This window comes from Ornithodoros turicata, chromosome 2 (assembly GCF_037126465.1).
Source record: "Ornithodoros turicata isolate Travis chromosome 2, ASM3712646v1, whole genome shotgun sequence".
In the NCBI taxonomy this organism is placed as follows: Eukaryota; Metazoa; Arthropoda; class Arachnida; order Ixodida; family Argasidae; genus Ornithodoros; species Ornithodoros turicata.
This window is the reverse complement of record NC_088202.1, coordinates 15,826,069-15,844,566: the sequence shown is the minus strand read 5'-3', so window position 1 is coordinate 15,844,566 and position 18,498 is coordinate 15,826,069. Positions and strand designations below refer to the sequence as shown.

Sequence of the window (18,498 nt, the reverse complement as noted above, 5' to 3'; positions counted from 1 at the left end):
ACTCGAGAAATTGCCAAGCTAAGGCAGCATTTTTCTTCGTGAATTTGGAAGCCTATGGTCGTAACACGAACACTATTCCAATCAAAATCACACGCTTTTTCACAAGATTTCGGCAAAAACTTGACGGCCGAAAATCAGTCACTGGGCGAAGCATGCCCAGCGAAATTTGCGTTTGCGGAACTCTCGGCTCCGCCTTTATTGAGGTCAAGTGGAAAGCAGCGACGCAGTTTTATCTCGATGGAGGCCCTTGTCGCGCATCCCGTCATCATCAGTGGCTGGTGACGGTGGCTGATGATAGACACCTTGATAAAGGCGGAATGCGTGACTGTGGCGTGGCTTCTTTTCTTGCACAGCGATGGGGGTATTTGGACGAAGCCAACACTTCCGCAAACGAGCGCGCCTCGCCAAGCAACTGATTTTCAGTTGTGAAATTTTTATCGAAATCTTGTTGAAAACCCCCGATTTTGGAATCGTGTGTTATGGCCATAGACTTCCAAATCCAGGGAAAAAATAGTGCCTTTGCTTGGCAATTTTTCGCGCTTGATTATGCGAATTAGCTAAATTAGTGCGTACCACAAATGCAAATGGCCTTAATCTGTGGCAGAAGCCTGTATAAGAGTATTCCAAGTTGTTTTATAATTTTGTGAAATGAAACCTATTTTTAGGAATTTAGTGACATCCTGTGTATTGGTGTATCATGAAGATTGGTACACGTAGGTCTCCGCCACCCTCAGCCAATCTATTCTGATGGCACCCGGCGAGTAACCAGTAATACACATGTGGGTACTTCGTCCACGTGTAAGCCATACTTCAGTAAAAAACCAGTATGTCGAAAGGGAGTGTCAGTGACTGTAGAAATATCGCTATATTGTCTTTTTTGCTCGCAAGGTCTCAGCAGTTAAATGAAGCATACAGGGTGTCCCAGAAAACGTGTAATTGAATTATAATAAAAAAACTACACCGCCTAGAGCCATGCGGTCAATGGCATTTGTTCTTACTGGGTTTTTGCCACCTCCTCGTGTGAATGTCGTGTAGCGTAAGTTTAATTATGTAAATTTTTGCGAGCTTAAGTCGGAAATTTGCCTAGTAAAGGTCACTTTTTTACCTCACCAATGTGAAGAGCGTGTCTAATTTAGTCAATTAGTGTTAAACTGAGAGGGATATTCAGGGAACATCATGCTCTACGGGGGTCGCACAGAATAGCGCACGATGAGTTTTTCAGCGCAATCTTTGTCAGTCCGACGAAAGGAGGTTGGAAACCCAGCCCTCCCCGACATCGCAGAAAGAGATAAAACAGGAACGGCTTATCACGTCCGACTTTCGCTGGGATAATGCTTTCCCTCTCCCATTTTAGGAACTGTTACTTTTTCTACTATCACTCTGTGGCTGGCTTCGGAACCTCCTTTCGTCGAACTGAGAGCGGTTGCGCTCAAAAGTCATCGCGCGCTATGGTTCGGTGCTCCGAAAAGCATGATATCCGGCTATTTTTTCCGATGGGATAGCTCGTGAACATCACTGTGAATTATCATGAATTTGAGTGAATTTGGCACGCTATTCATATTGGTGGGGTAAAAAGTGACCTTTACTTGGCAAATTTCCGAGTTCAGTTCGCAAATCTTTACATAATTAAACTTGAGTATATGACATTCACATTAGGAGGTGGCAAAAACCTTATAAGAACAAATGCTGTTGACCGCATGATTCTAGGTGGCGTAGTTTTTTTATTATAATTCAATGACACGTTTTCTGGGACACCTGTAGATACACACGAGCGAAGCCAAGACACACACACACACACACACACACACCACACACCACAGGTTCATTTGGAACGTAATTAAATAAATCAGGCAATCACATATTACAGTACCTCACACATCATCGAACAGTGACTTCTCTTACACTACGTTTGGTTAAGCTCTGAAAAATCGCAAAAGGTTTATCTCTTTTCTTTTTCTCGCGTATGTAGTGTCATTCCTGAGCACGTAAATTAGTAGTTTAGCAACTCAGGCATCCCTCGTGTCAAGAAAAGTAGCCCCCCCCCCCTTTTTTTGTGCAGTTAGGTTCTCGTTAATGTATACGTAGGTCGCATGGTAACCTATTGTTTGTCTGTCCTCATTTCATTTCTAGGCTGGATCTTTGTTTCTTGTGTTCTAGTCCACGAATTCAGTAAGCTCTGTGGTATTTTATCTGCGTTTGCCGGCAATCTATGGACTGCTTCGATCTCTTCTAGGGTAGAGATTTCAAGGCCCAGTTTTTTGGCCACATCACCAAGTACTACTTGAAAGGGATCTCTTCATTCACTCGAACCTTCGCGCCTTGCACCTTAATGCCATTTCCAGTGTATGTTGTTACGTGTGCTTGAGTTGTTTAATCAGTTGTAATGTTCCACGCTGTTTAACGCTTTGTTTCAATTTGTGCCCTTCTTCATTAGAGACCCTGCTTTGTAGTCGAGTCACGCGACATTTCAGCGCCTTATTTCTTTATGCTGTTCTTCTTGTGCCCTCAACATTTCATCATATTTTGCAGACATCATCTCTGTAGACCGCTTAACTTCCGGAGTCGGAGAAGAAGCTCAATTCATTTTTGCTTTTCTGGCAGCAGATCTACACGCATCTGTTTTATCCTATGAAACTTCTGTTGTAAAGAAGGTTTTCCTGTTTTCGACCTCTGGTTCAAGCCTTCTCCGCGAGTTTCTCATTTCCTATTTTGCAGGCTTAACATTTCCAAGTTCTACTATTGCAGACTCTTTTAGTTCGGTGTGCTATTTGAGAATGCAAAGCACTTCCCAAGGTGATAGGCTAATCCACACTCAGTACATGGTACATTGATGTTGTCAGCAGGAAACACACTTTTGGAAGATATAGATATGTCAGACAATCTTTGAGAGCATTTGCAGTCGACGGTGAATAGAAGAGACATTATACCCTGCTACACGGGCAGTCTTCAATGGTCATTCAAACGAACGGCTATTGAACACGCGCGTAGCGCCATCAATCGAGTTACGCCTTAACCTATCAGAGAGCATCCACGGCCTACTGCATAACTACACGACCATCACACCCGCCGCTCACCCTATGGACCTTCCGTTCGCGCCGGAAGTCACATATGTTGAACGATACTTCCGCAAGGGGCGCTGCTAGTCTACCATACTGTGCCGAAGAGAGCTTTCGCGGGATGTTGTACGTATCGGTTAATATAGAATCGTCTTGCTTATATAAAAATTTAGTTGCTGCAAATGAGTTGTCGCGAGACAAACATACCATGAAAATAACAATAATTTGTGTCTACGTCTCGAGACAAATACACCATAAAAATAATAGTAATTCATGTCTGTACATCCCGCGCAAAGACACAATTAAAACAATAGTAGTTCGTGTCTGTACGTCGCGAGAGAAATACACCGTTTAAAATAATAGCAATACGTGACTGTACGTCGCGAGACAAATACACCATTAAAGTAATAGTAATTCGTGGCTGTAGACCACGAGACAAATGCACCATTAAAAGAATAGTAATTCATGTCTCTACATCCCGAGACAAATGCACAATTAAAATAATAGTTGTTCGTGTCTGTACGTCGCGAGACAAATACACCGTTAAATTAACTGTAATACGGGGCTGTACGGTCGCGAGACAAATGCAGCATTAAAATGATAGTAATTCGTGGCTGTAGACCACAAGACAAATGCACCATTGAAATAATAGTAGTTCGTGTCTGTACGTCGCGAGACCAATACACCGTTAAAATAAGGGTAATGCGCTCTGCAAGTAACCGAGCGTTCTGCGCATACCTCCTATCCCGGTTACTCCACTCGGGAAGCCCCATTGGCTACGGCGGCGCCCTCTCTCTTCCCTCTCACTTCCTCCTCTCATGCGCAGAGACGCACTGCACAGCGTATACGTAGCTGTACGTCGCGACACAGCTACAACCATCGGGCAGTGTGTTACAACAGTAAGGAGTATGATACCAAGAGCATACAACGAATTAATTGATTGTTGGTGAACTTCGAACGTGTAGCAGGTAGAGCACTACACGGTCATTTTCAGGCCCGTGCCCAGGCCCGGGCAGACGTCTTCTATAGATTCCTGCCCGGCCCCCGCACGGGCCCAGACCGTATCCGACTGTTTTCTTGCTCAGGCCCGGTCCCAGCCCACTTCTGCTCGATGTGTTCTCGAGGCCCCGAGGCGTATTTAGATTTACTAAAGAGCACAGCGCAGCGAGGAAAACGACGCAACTTGGGAGGCGGTGGAGACTGTGGAGAGTCAGGCGGTACACTCCAACGCGACTGCGTTTCTCTGCCGGCAAGCGCTCTGTGCTTCGTGCTTGCTTGCTTGCTTTGGAGGCAGCGCGCAGCGGCGCGTGGGTGATATGTATGTACCTTGCAGTTCAAGAGAGACTCATCTCCGCTCTCTTGCGCATGCACCGGTGCTAGTTCCCTGTGAAGTTATTGCCTCCATCAACTTCGCTTGTAGTGGAATTTTACCGAGCCTCGAAGTGACCAGTTTAAGTGGCGACTCAAGGCTACTCCCGCCGTGGAGCTGTGGGGAAGAAAGGACTCCGTAATACACACGGAAGGTCAACCAGACTCGTCATAATGGATGAAGGTCGCGGAACGCGAAACCTACCTTGTCGCTGACCTCGGACCGAGGTGTAGCGGAAAGTGAATGTGATTGTTACTATCACTCAGGATTTGGCAGTCGGGTGGGACACTGGTCTCCCCGTGTAAATAAACTGTACTCCTAGTCTACGTTTGCTTCATGCACGGCCGTCAAGGCACCGACGAACACCAACCCCTTCCCCCGTCATTACCATCATCGACTAGGGGAAAATCCTTACTGGCGCAGTCGACAGGATGTTCGTCGTCGACTAACTTGGAGCAACGTTGGGACAGCGGTGCAGCTTCGCAAGTTGGGCCGTCCTGAGTCAAGGAAACCTCGTCTGAACATGTCATCGAGGTTGGAGCAGAAAATCTGCGAACAGCGGCCTGTAAAGTTCACTGAAGGAGGTCAGGAACAGGCGACCAGTACGGCGATTCGAGTGCGTCGAGGAAGCTAGCGCTGTGTAAAGGCTGCGAGCTACGGGCCCGTATCTAGGAACCTTCTCTGCACGGAAGCCATCAGACCGAAGGTGAGACTCTCTGATCGGTTTTCTCCGGCTTTACCATGTCTATCGTTACGCGATCGCAGAAAACGCAGAATGGGGATGTAGAGGGGGAATGCAATGAAGTTCCGGGGAAGGATTCGGATGGTGGCGCAATAGATAGCACTTGAAATCTCAAATGGAAGCACAAATTTCGAGCTTGAGAAACCGAGATTGCAGCTTGAGCTAGAACGTGTGAAACTAGCACAAAATGGCAGGCGGGTTTCACTGTGTGTCAGTTCGGTAGCTATGCCAAGAAGCAGGGTGGGTGAATATGCGAAGGAATTGAGGGGAGTCATCGCGCCCATGCCTGTATCTGAACCGCTGGTGCCCGCATGGTTTAAGAGTGTTGAAACGACCTTCATAAATCTCAGTGTTCCGGATGACATTCAGGGAGCGGTGATTCTGCCTTACCTAACCGAAAAATGCGTGCCGTTGCGACACGGTATGGAGAGGGGAAAATCCTCGCGTTTAGTGAGCTCAAAGAAAAGGTACTAACCGAGCTAAAGCTGGACGGCATACGAGTACAAGCGATTATTCTACGCAGCTCGTAAAGCTGATGGGGAATCGTGGAACCAGTTCGCCTCTAACTTGCAAACTCTGTTTGAGCACTACTTAGAAAGTCGGGAGATCAAAACTCTAGAGGACCTTAAACTGCTCGTAGTGTCGGACGCCTGAAGCAGGGAAATACCTGATGATATCAGATCGTATGTCATTCTAAATGAGACAGCAGGTAGTGGCTGAAAGCCGCAGCAGGTAGCTCAATTGGCGTCCAATTACGAGGACAGCAACGCAGGTCGGGTGTAATACGACAAACTAAGGGAGCTAGCGCAGAAGTTGGGGAGGCGAAGACACCGAAACAGGAGGCAATCCGTGTTGCGGAAACTAAGGGAGCGGAATCTAAGGTTTCGGGGCCTAGACGTAGAGGAAAGGGTCACGTGTGCCACAAATATGGACCACTACAAATACGATTGCCCGGAATCGCAAACTAAGCGCGCAGTGTCTAAACGCGATGAAACAGAGCAGGAAAGTAAGCTCGTGGCGAGAGTCACGTTACTAGCGAGTAAGGACGTTGGTGATGCCGCGGGAAACGCAGGGTTTAAAGTTCCAACAGACAGTGAGATGCTTGAATTCAATGTTCAGTCGTGTGAAAGACACTAAGAGCACGGCTTGACACAGGAGCTGACATCACGGTTGTCAGGAGAAGCTGCATTCCGCCCGAGTGTGAAAAGAAAGCTCTAGTGACATGAAGTTAAAGAGCGCATTCGGGGATACTGAGCCTGCCAAGCTTATGTATGTGCCGTTGGGTTTGGTCACTAGAAGGGTGAGAAGCGGTGTCAGCAGATGCTGCTGTTATGCGCGGTAGTGGATCGCATGGCAGGACGGAGTAGACGTACTGTTGAATCCCGTTGACCACGAAAGCTTGGTTCGGGCACAGGAGGAGCTCGAGCTCACGCGAAGGACGTGTTAGAAGCGGAAGCTCACGAAAAGAGGACAACACAAATGATAACACATCGGACAGAAAAACTAGTGTTCGAGCCCGATGAAAATGCCGTGAACGCGGAGGAAGGTGTGGTTGTACGCGAGTGGAAGTAGAATCTGGGACTAGCGCGACGCCCGACACATGTGAAGAGTCCAGTATCCTTCCGGGTGGAGCAAAAGGAAGACACTACGCTAGCTGACGCGTGAAGCAGGCAAGAGAAGGAACCGCATGCATGACTATAGATGGGGGTTTTGCTTTATCATACGACCTAGTTGCCAGAAAAAAAATGCCGCCAACTTGTACTGCCGATATCGCGACGAGCTGAAGTACTAAAGCTCGCTCATGACTCTCCGTGGGGCGGGACTTTTCCCAAAAGAAAACTAAACAACGCGTGCAGAGTGCATTTATTGGCCTACAGTTGCGAGTGACATAAAGGCGCACTGTCAATCATGTCACAGTTGCCAGATCTTTTCAAAACCGCGGGCGAGCGATCAGGTACCGTTCCTCCGTTAACGCGCCCGGAGGAAACCGTTTCAGACGGTGTTTCTAGATTGCATTGGACCGTTAGAACCGCCTTCTTCCCGTGGCTTACCGATACGCGCTGTGCGTCGTAGACTTGTGTACGCGGTGGCCAGAAGTAGTTCCGTTGCGATCCCTCACGGCAAAAGCAACGTGTCAGGCGTTGATAGACATATTTGCGCGATTCGGGACGCCGGAAGAGATCTGCTGTGACCACGGCACTAACTTCACTTCCGGACTAACGCGGGGACTAACTGACAAACTAGGGGTGACGATTAGATTCTCGACACCTGACCACCCCTAAAGCTACGGCTTGGTGGAAAGGTGGAATGCGAACATTTAAAGGAATGTTGCGACATGTAGTGAATGAACATAGCCGAAGCTGGGACCAATACGTGCCGTGTTTATTATGGGCCTATCGCGAGGTTCCTAATGACACGACGGGGGGTGTCACCCTTCGAGCTGATGTACGGCAGAGCTCCGATGGGACCATTATGTATACTTCAACGTACATGGACAGGAGAATGGACCCCGCCGGCAGGGCTAAATAAGCCAGCCGTAGAATACTTGACCGACTTAAGATAAAAATGGCAGAGGCAGCGGACAGAGCTCGGGCCAGCGCGAATGAACGGCAGAGGTCGTACGCTAACCAGTACAATCTCCGCGCGCGACCGAAAAGCTTCGACGTTGGGGATCAGGTCCTAATTCTGGAAGGAGAAACGTCGGGAAAGCTGCAGGCAAAATGGAAAGGGCCGGCCATTGTGCAGGAGAGAAAAAGGCCAGACAGCTACATTGTAAAGCTAAATGGGGAAAAGCAAAAGTGGGTCCACGCAAATAGATTGCGGCCTTATGTATCAAGGGCTAATGCGGTAGGTGTCATCTTCGAAAGTGACGCAGAGTTCGGTGACGTGGAGAGCATACCAAAGAGACAGAAGCCAGAGCCGACGAACCTCTCACAAATGCTAGAGGGATGCGAGTTCCTAGACGAAGCACCAGCTTCTATGGCGCAGCGGTAACGCGTGCGCTTGGAGACTGGGAGGTCCGCGGTTCGAATCCGCGGGCCGGCTGTGCCGTCTGGGGTTTTTCCTGGGTTTCCCTCAGATGTGTAATAGGCGTATGCCGGCACAGTTCCCCTGAAGTCGGCCCATGGACGCAGCTATCCTCCCCCCGAGCGGATTCCGCTCGGTCTTCCACTTCACCCTTTCCTCTCCTCTCCACCACCTTTCCCTTCCCGAGAAACATGCCGCCTATTCAGGGAGGCAGACCTCTCGGTTCCTCCCAACGACACTCCTCCTCCTCCTCCTAGACGAAGCGAAAAAGGAGAAACTTATTCAGGTCATCAACTCCTTTAAGGCGGTATTCACTGACGTACCGGGACAGTGCAAAGTGGGGTCGCATGCCATCCGCATTGTGGAAGGCGCAAAGTATGTCAAGCCTTGTAACTATCGCATCCCAGTGGCACTGCGAGAAGAGGTCGAACGGCAAATTTCCGAGCTTCTCAATTGGGGATTGATCTACCCGATAGAAAGCAGTTTTGCACACCCGATCGTATGTGTGGCTAAGAAGGACGGGTCGCTCCGTATGTGCACCGACTATCGTAACTTAAACGCAGTGTCGGAGACGGACAACTTCCCTATGCGCAACATGTCCGAATTGTTGTACAGTGTGGCTAACGCAAACTACATTTCGGTGCTCGACATGACGCGTGGGTACTGGCAAGTTCCGGTTGATGCTGATTCCCAAAAGTACACCGCGTTCCAGACACAGTATGGGCTATATGCGTGGCGTGTCATGCCGTACGGGCTAAAGAACTCTGCGGCTACCTTTCAGAGAGTGATGAATGAAGTGCTACGCGAGCACAGGGAATACGCGTGTGCATACATAGACGATGTAGCCGTGTTCTCCAACAGCTGGGAGGAACATTTAGAGCATTTGCGCAAAGTACTTCAGGCAATTGCAAAGGTTGGCCTAACTGTCAAGGCGAATAAATGCAAGTTTGCACAGGGCAGCATCAAATATTTGGGCCACGTAGTGGGATCAGGATGCCATTCGGCTGACCCTGAAAGAATTGAAGCGGTAAAGCGTCTGAAACCTCCAACGACTAAAAGGGACCTGAGGAGCATGTTGGGGCTCTTCAATTATTACAGAGAATATGTTCCGAACTATTCACAGATAGTGCTACCGTTGACCGAGCTCACGGGTAAAAGGGTACCTAACGCGATACCATGGAGCGAGGCAGCCCAAACCGCGTTTGAAACAGTTAAGTTGGCGCTGGCGGCAATTCCAAAATTGCATTCGCCTGACCCAATGAGAGATTTCACGCTAACAACAGACGCGTCACAAAAGGCAGTGGGAGCCTGCCTGTCACAGTGTTTTGAGGGCGATAATATCCCAATAGCATTTTTCAGCAAAAAGCTGGCACCCTCACAAACAAAATGGTCTGCAATAGAGCGGGAGGCCTTTGCTATCGTGTGGGCACTTGGGCGCGTAGATACATGGGTATATGGAGCAAAAATAAATGTGGTGACAGACCACAATCCCTTGGTGTATCTCGCCCGATCAGCTGGAGGCAGTGCCAGACTGACACGTTGGTCACTCGCGCTGCAAAAGTACAACATCGAAATAAGCCACATTAAGGGTGCGCTTAATCATTGCGCAGACGCGCTATCCCGCCTTGATAGGGATCAGTAAGATGTGTGTAATTAGCTATTGCGACGCTACCGAGTTATTAAGTTATTATTATTATTTGGTTAATTTCATGGCTCATTATGGCAGTGTTTTGTTCAAAGACATGGTGAAGCCTGGAACGTACCGCTCAGGGTGTCAAACCTAGGTTTTCTGTGTGTGTGTGTGCGTAGATCGGCACTAACTTTTTTTATTGTTGAAGTTCCACGACAGACTTCTGTGCGTAGAACATTCTTGGTGGGGAGGTGTGAAGTTATTGCCTCCATCAAACTTCGCTTGTACTGGAATTTTACCGAGCCTCGAAGTGACCAGTTTAAGTGGCGACTCAAGGCTACTCCCGCCGTGGAGCTGTGGGGAAGAAAGGGCTCCGTAATACACACGGAAGGTCAACCAGACTCGTCATAATGGATGAAGGTCGCGGAACGCGAAACCTACCTTGTCGCTGACCTCGGACCGAGGTGTAGCGGAAAGTGAATGTGATTGTTACTATCACTCAGGATTTGGCAGTCGGGTGGGACACTGGTCTCCCCGTGTAAATAAACTTGTATATAGTGTACTCCTAGTCTACGTTTGCTTCATGCACGGCCGTCAAGGCACCGACGAACATCAACCCCTTCCCCCGTCATTACCATCATCGACTAGGGGAAAATCTTACTTTCCCCTTTCTCGAACTCTCACGCGAACCAAATATGTCAGAACACCTAACCTAACTGATCCTCGTGCCGGACTCTCAGAGCGCCCGCCACACCAATCGCCCCCGAATGTGTGTGAGTGCACGTGTGTGAAATCCAGACCAATTACACAAAATAAGCATGACCACATATAAAAAGTGACAGTTCTCAGGTGAGAATACCCTGATATCCCATACCTAATGGAAAAAAAAAAAGTGACATGAAAATTCAGCTCAGAACATCAGCCTCAGAACATCAGTTCTTTCACGTTCGTGAAATATGTTCGCGTACATGCCCGACCATGAAAGGCGTTGTCAAGCCCGTACCCGGCCCAGGCCCGCATAAAAAAACGCAAAGCCCGGGCCCGTGCAGTGCTCTAGTAGCAGGGCTCGAGGCGTCTGCTTGCGGGAGCGCACCGTGGCAAGACGTCAACCATATCACTCCCATTTAGCAGTGTCATATGTCGGGATAGACAAACGAATTTGATCTTTTCTTGCTCTACCTCAGCAAACTAACTTCGTATTCCCCCTCGGCGTTCTCTCCTGTCAGATACCCGAGTTCATGTGGAAGCCGTACTATTCACCACCCTGGAGTACACTGCTTCAATGTGCGCCATGTGCTTCCGTAACACCGTGCTACACTACACAGCCATTGAGATGCGTATAGACTCTTTTCATCTGGCGTCAATGTCGCAGACGGCATAGCCTTTCCCCCTGCTTGTGGCGGCCATACTTTTGTGCATGGCGCGTGCACGCTACCAGCTAGCTGTACGTACAGTGCGTACTGTACAGTACTGTACAGTACGTACTGTGGTGCGAGCACGTGCGAACACAAAAGTATGGCGAACGGAATGAGGTCAGTGAAAAGGGTCTATATCAGCACGTGGTTTAGCGCGAGCACACAGCATGCCATCTTTTGATTCTAATCGTGAGTGATTCCGCTTTCATTTACACTCTTAAAAATGAACTTCACCACATAGCACGCTCCTAGCCAACCATCGTCCCGAATGAAACGTTGTCGCCCTAGATTTGTTGAAAACGGGAGGCGGAGCCTATTTTGTTTCATTATGCACGGCACAGAATAGGCTCCGCCTCTCGTTTTCAACAAATCAGGGGCGAGAACGTTGTCATTCGGGATGATGGTCGGCTAGGAGCGTGCTATACGGTGAAGTTCATTTCTAAAGGCGCAGATATAGTCCAACGTTTTTGGCGTCGCAGTCAGCGACAGCCGAAGTCAGACACGCCAAGCAAAGCGATCCAGGAAATATGCGTTTATAGTCAGACGCGCGTCAGCAGTGGCCTGCGAGCTTTGCGCAAGCGCAAAGTCGCTGTGACTGCAGCAGCACGACTACGCTGATCTGACTGCGCGAGCGCGGTCGGCGAAAAATAGAACATGTTCTATTCTGCGCGGACGACGTCCTAGCCCGTTGAATGCCGCCGGCCGCGCTAGCCACTAGACTATAGAGGGTGTGATTTCCCCCGGCGTAGCGTAACTGTGCAGCGCGCGTACGCGCAGCACAGTTACGTCGGACTATATCTGCGCCTTAAGAGTGTACTGCAGTCGTAACGCGTAGGATACAAGTCACTATTTCGTATACCAGAAAGAAATCAAATCGGGATGTTGTTTCCTTGTCAAAATACGTCCGCCAACACGATTCTCCTACCGATTGCCGATTCCTTGCCGATTTGAGTGAACTAATGAAGATGTCGCACTGTTTGACGGACACAGTTAGTGTTTCGCTTTCCTACGGTTCCCGAATAAGGCAGATGCAGATGAATGTAACACTCTGCGGCAGATTCAGTTTGTCGCCCATCTCACCTATTGAAAAAATGACACAAGCATGAGCATTGGTCGTTGTTGCCCCGACTGCACAGAGGTTTTGGGTGTGGGGTCTTTTGTCATAGAATCGTTCCAGTTTTGCCTCCTCTGTTGTTGACACTTATATTTGGTTCTGAAAGACGGCAGTTGACGAAAAAGTGAGCAAGTGCCTGTGGCGGTACTCGAACCCACACCTCTCTGATTGCCGGGCGGGTGTGCTACCAATTACACTACGCCGATATCGCGCTCTCGTCAACATGTCAAGGCCCCGTTCATGAAGACACACATTGCATTCTGGCCCATTCATTCCATGCATTTCCTTCCATCTTCATATCTTTCAGATCATACCTTGAGCGTTGGTGAGGCTTAAATGTTTTGTTTAGACTTAACTGTTTCTTCAGCCCCTGAAAATTACGTTCTATTTTGTTCATCATGAACAATATGTACCCGTATCCCGTGACGCATGTGTTTTGCCATCGTTCTGGACAGACTCAGGCCGATTGAAAACAGGTCTCTCGATGCAAAGTTGAGCATTTGTTTTCCTTATCATTAACTTATTTGTTGTTGTTGAGCATTTGTTCGTGCATCGCCCAGTATGCCTGTAATGATGATGATGATGATGATGCGAGTTTTAATGGCGCACGGACAACTAAGGTCATAGTGCCCGAAAACGGTTGCTTGTAATATATTTATTTGTTCGACCTTGACACAAATAACACAAGTGCATACACGCGCCTCGCTTACTCTCTGCATTTTCATATCCTCAGCGCAGCACGAATGCGCAGGTTCCTGGATACCGTAGAATCTGCAGCTCGCATAAAGCGGCAGCCTTTGTCTTCAGCATTTGTGCATCTTTGCAGATGATAAAAATGGCGCACAACAAAGAAAGACAGAGAGATACGCACAGGGCAAGCTCTGTCTAGCAACTTCAGTATTTTGACGGTATTTACGGTTAACAGCAAAAGGTAGAACCCGGAGTTAAAACTTGTTATCCCCTTCATTGTTGAACTGGAACCGAATGTGGATAATAGAGTCGGGACATGTATCTATCGAGGAATGCCAATTCGATCATACACAAGTGATGCACCTCTTTTTTTCACGTTATTTCTAAATTACTGACCCGCCCTAGAATTATTGTTGGTCACTAATTCTGCTGACACGCGCATTAGTTGCAGCGGACAGCCAAGTGCCCAGACGGAGTTCCTGTTCATGATGTACGACGCTGCCTGAGTCTAATGTTTACACATGGGCCTCTCTGTCTTACGTGCGCTTTAGGACAGTGTCCTCCCAACCTGCCGAATCCCAACTCGCCGAATGCATTGAAGGCCGGGAGAGCCCCGTAATCCCTTGACCTCCAAAGTGCCGGTTCGACTGGCCGAATGACCGACATGTCCCTTCCCAATTCGCCGAATTTATCTAACCACCGTGACTTAGTGGCTAAGACCATGGCCTTCCACATCGAAATTGGGAGGTGACCCGACCGCGCTATCTGGATGTTTTCCCTGGGTTCTCCTCAGATGTTGGTAAGGTTCCCTACGAAGGTGGCACAGGGCACACTGTCCTCCCAGCAGTGCCGGTGAGAGAAATTACGGACCCCGGGGATGCAAGACTACGAAGTCCTGCCCGGGCCCCCTCCTCACGTCACCCGGTGTTGGCAACCGTCTGTCACTGGGCCGGACGGGCCCGTGAAGAGTGCCGGGGCTCCAGTCTCCCCCCCCCCCCCCCGTCTCCGGTCCTGCCTCCCAGTGCAACTTGTCTTCCGCCGCACCGGCGTGCAGAACGCTCGGTAACTAACACGCCGTCAACCAACCAATTCGATTGTTCGTGGGACGTTCTTCCTACGTTCATCTCTCATGGGGCTTTTCATTGCCTTGACAAGCGTTATGCTTTCGCTGTAATTGGTTAATAAGCGATTATAGAGGGCTTCAAAATCATCCTCATAGCCAGCCACAACGTTACTACGATAGGACCTCTCACGGTAGTGACGCAGAGCTTACGGCTTTTACGTCTAGGAACCGTAATAAAATACATTAAAATATTTGAATAAAAAGCACAGAAAATTTAACGGACTGAAGTGTCTCTAAGATATATTTTTCTTACTCTAAATGAACAAATTACCAAACAGCAGACATATTGTTAATGAAAGAATGTCGAGAAAACATGCGAGCTGGTGAAAAGGATTCAATACGAAAAAACCCCCGAGACCGGGGACATGCTAGATCACACACAAAGGGAGTTTTATACAGAGACGTCCCCTAGTCGGGGGTTTTCGTCATAATTATTGCTAATGATATTGTGATTGGTGGGTACCATCTTTCAACATCATTTCTAGTTCTCCAGCCACTGTTCACTAAGGGTTTCAATGATTCTCGCACGTTTCCTATGTATAGGTCATTTTCCACCATACACAACTCGCCGAAAAGCTCCATTATCGTATCTGAATATTTTTTCTACGTATATGGATATATGACTGCATACCTATCACCAAAATGGTAGTGGCCCTGTTGGTCATGACTGAATTAAAACTGGAGCACGAAACACGGACGAAGAAACACACAATACGACGACACTTGCTCCACTATCAACTGGTTCTCCCCAGTGTGTGTTCGCATGATATTTCAGGCACTCAGTCACTGAATGCTGCCAGACAGAGCTCACACTTGTAAGGCTTCTCCCCAGTGTGTGTTCGCATGATATTTCAGGCACTCAGTCACTGAGTGCTGCCGGACAGAGCTCACACTTGTAAGGCTTCTCCCCGCTTGACGCATGGTGAAACCCAACTCACTGTCCAGTAAATATGCTTACACGAAGCTCTCTCCTTACTCAGGTCGAACATGAAAATCCTGAGCCCTACAAAAAAAAAAAAAAAAAAAAAGAAAGAAACGTTTCCCAGCTTGCCGAAAGGGGTTGACCTTTCCCCTCAACGAGGACTGGCGCTCGTCCATGTCAGTGTGGCTCAGTCCACGTTTCCCCCACTCATTTTTTTCGAGCGTAGAAAGTCGCTGTGGCTTTTGCGGTGCTGAAAACTCGAACCGCCACCTGATATCTGAGAGCCACTCTCTTAATATTGTGAGCATTGTAACATGGAATAACTACTGGTTTGTGCTCAGATCTGAATGGAGGCACTTGTTGTTTTGTCGTTCGCCATTGTTTGGCACATCATGGCTATAGTCGCTTTACGGACGTTAAACTTCAGAACGTCATCATTATCATCGTTACTGGAGGCCCTCGCTCACCTCCCCGGACCTAGCCCTGGATTTCAGATTGTAAGCTAATGATAACCTTTACTGGCTTCGATAGATCAGTTGGTAGCTTGTCCGCCTCGGTCCCGGCCGAGGACGCCAGTAACATCGTGGCAGGATACAAGATGCTTAGATACGCTGTCTCCTGCGGGGGACGTAAAATACAGTGTGCTGAGGTTTCAGTGTACGTTAAAGATGGGGAAAATTAGTCCACAGACCGACCTCACTGTGGCGTCGCTCGTGATCATGGTTGTCTCGCTACGTAAAGCCAACTGGCTACGGATTATCATAATTATCGAGTCGTCTTTGTGGTGTTGTCATATCACCTGACTGATATGACGAACTCGTCACTTTTATTTCAGCTACCTCGTCGACAAGAGCAGTAGATTGAAGGGACAAGGTATCGTCATAAATATCCAGGTAAGTCGGCCTCAGACGGTATATAACACAAATTTTAAACTTTAGTGTCTATTTGATGTCCTTATCATATGTGAGCAATTGTTTGTGCCCTGGTATACATATAGTACCGCCAAAACTGCATGGACAAAAGAGAAAAAATCCACGAAATAAAAAATGGAGCGGTGGGACAGGTTGAAACGTAGAAAAGGGCCGAACCGGGCAATACGATATTGAGGGAAGCACTGGATATTGATCGTTATATCAAGGTACTGTTACATAAGAACGTTTGCGAACACGCCACATGAAAACTTGCGTAACTGGAGAGCGAACGAGTGAAAATTCGTGAGCACTCACGCTCAATCAAACACCACGTGTATTTGAGCAACGTTACGTTTAATAAATACATTTGAAATGCGAAATCGAGGCTAAACTGAGGCTTCCCATCCCTTGGTTAAACTTCAACGAGGCAACTTCAACGGGGCAACGAGGTGTACGAACTGCGTCCCACCATGATCATCACCACCACAAGCACCACCATAGGCAAGGAAAGCCCATAGTATACCCAAAGATCGACCACAAATTCGGCGACTTGATCCCGTATTTGGCCAGTCATGAAACCTCTCTTCTGTGGGCACGCTACGGTATAGCCTCCCTATCCTCCATGGAATCAGCCCCACCCAAAACCGACAGCTTCTCAACCTTCAAGCCCGCAGCCTCCGTGTCTGCCCTAGGGGTCCCTGGGACAACGGAGACCTACTCCGTCCTCGCAGAAGATAGAGAACACCCTATTCCTACTCTACGGGCTTCGACCACCCTGCGCGTATACGCCTGCTATCTGACCCACCCTTCCCATCCCCTTTGTCAGATTGCAGAAAGCTGCCCTGCTTCCGCCTTCGGTACTGTCATTGCCCACCTAAGGGATTATCTCCCGCCCACGACATCTACTCCCTCCTTTGCGCCACCTATGTGGGCCCTTGAACGGGTCATTCAACCTGCAATCCCGGACCTTCCTCGAAAACACGAAGCTCCTCCAGTAGTAGCCCTTCAGCTCTCCTTGGCACATATCAACTCCACCTACCCTTGCTGTCGTCAAATCTTCACAGATGCATCTGTGAATCGTGACACATCAGGGCCAGCCTTTTACGTCACAGATACGGACCACAAACAAGCCTACACATTGCCCTACCCTGTGTCCTCTACTGAGGCCGAACTGTATGAGATCTTCGCAGCCCTAGAGTACATTGCCGACCTGCCACCTCAGAAGTCCTGGGTTGTCCTCACTGACAGCAGGGCGTTCCTCCTCCTTTTGCTGTCTTCCCACCCCACCATCATACGTGACCTGCCCAGCATGATCATACAGGCATACAGTCAGCTCCGTGCAAATGGACATGTTCTTTCTCTGCAGTGGATTCCCGGTCATGTGGGCTTATCCGAATAACTCACGCGCAGTCGCGGCTGCACGACGTGCTGCACAAGTTGTGACTCATGCTACGGTAAATCTGCCCCTTACTGTTTCGGCTTGTTGTATGTCCATATGCCGCCGGTGTGCTGCTCGGGCCCAAGCGTTCAGAGCTGAGGCTGCCTCATACAGCAATCGACCCCGCAGTGGACTTCTTTATTACGTGTCGCTGCGCTCGTCATGGGGGGAGGAATCGCTCCTGCACCGTCTCTCCTCTAAACGTCGCCCGCACACCGCTGCAACTGTTCAAAATGAGTCAATCTAGCACTCCCCTCTGCACTAGCTGTGCCGTGGTGGGTGATATTCTCCACTGCATCTGTTGAGTCAGAGAAAGGACTGCAACGGAAGGTTTTTTATTGCTGGGTGCCAACTCACTGGATCAGGGCGGCCGAGTAGAATGGTCTAAGGCTAGCGCGTAACACGAGGGGCTTGCAAAACTCGATGTGCCTGCGCACGGCGCACGCCATCTGTGTCGTCTGCTACACATCCTACACTGCCGGCAACACCTTCTGCACCGTGACGTCATCTGTCGTCGTCTATCCCAACTTGGCTACGGCACTATGACACTGGCTGCCTTACTGGGCCCCGTACGTCAGTCGACCCAGTGGGCAGTCACCACTGCGTTCCTCAGCTTTCTCCAGGCTTCGAACCTTGTCAACGCCTTGTGATTGTGTGACCATGTGTGTGAATTTTCAGTTTTAATTTTGTGTTCTTCCTTTCCTTTTCTTCTTTGTCTTCCCCTTTTCTTTTCTTCTCTTCTCTGTCTTCCCCTTTTCTTTTCTTCTTTTCCTTTTCTCCTTTTTCTTCTGCTTTTCTTTTCTTCTTTTCCTTTTCTCCTTTTCTTTTCTTCCCCCATTTTCAATTTTTTTAAATAGCAAGCCGACCTCCGTCTGGCTGACCTTTCCTTTCTTTTTTCTTAATAAACATATCCCTCCTCTCTTCTGATCATCTCCTCTCATGAGCTCTCGTACCGTATTACAACCATGCCGCCCTCCACCACGTACCTGTTATCGTTTGTTGTCTCCTAGTTATCAGTAACAGCTGTCAGTAGATGTACTGTCTCTCTCTCACACATTTAT

The 18,498-nt window shown here is 48.7% G+C and overlaps 1 protein-coding gene across 2 annotated transcripts in view; it reads left to right on the top strand.

Annotated features, from left to right (window-relative positions):
• LOC135385226 (caspase-like) overlaps positions 1–18,498 on the top strand; it is a 74,999-nt gene that overhangs the window by 19,494 nt on the left and 37,007 nt on the right. For both annotated transcript variants that reach the window (XM_064614422.1, XM_064614423.1), the window contains exon 2: positions 15,924–15,981. In XM_064614422.1, the coding sequence (XP_064470492.1) occupies positions 15,924–15,981 (58 nt within the window). The remainder of the gene's footprint in view (positions 1–15,923; positions 15,982–18,498) is intronic.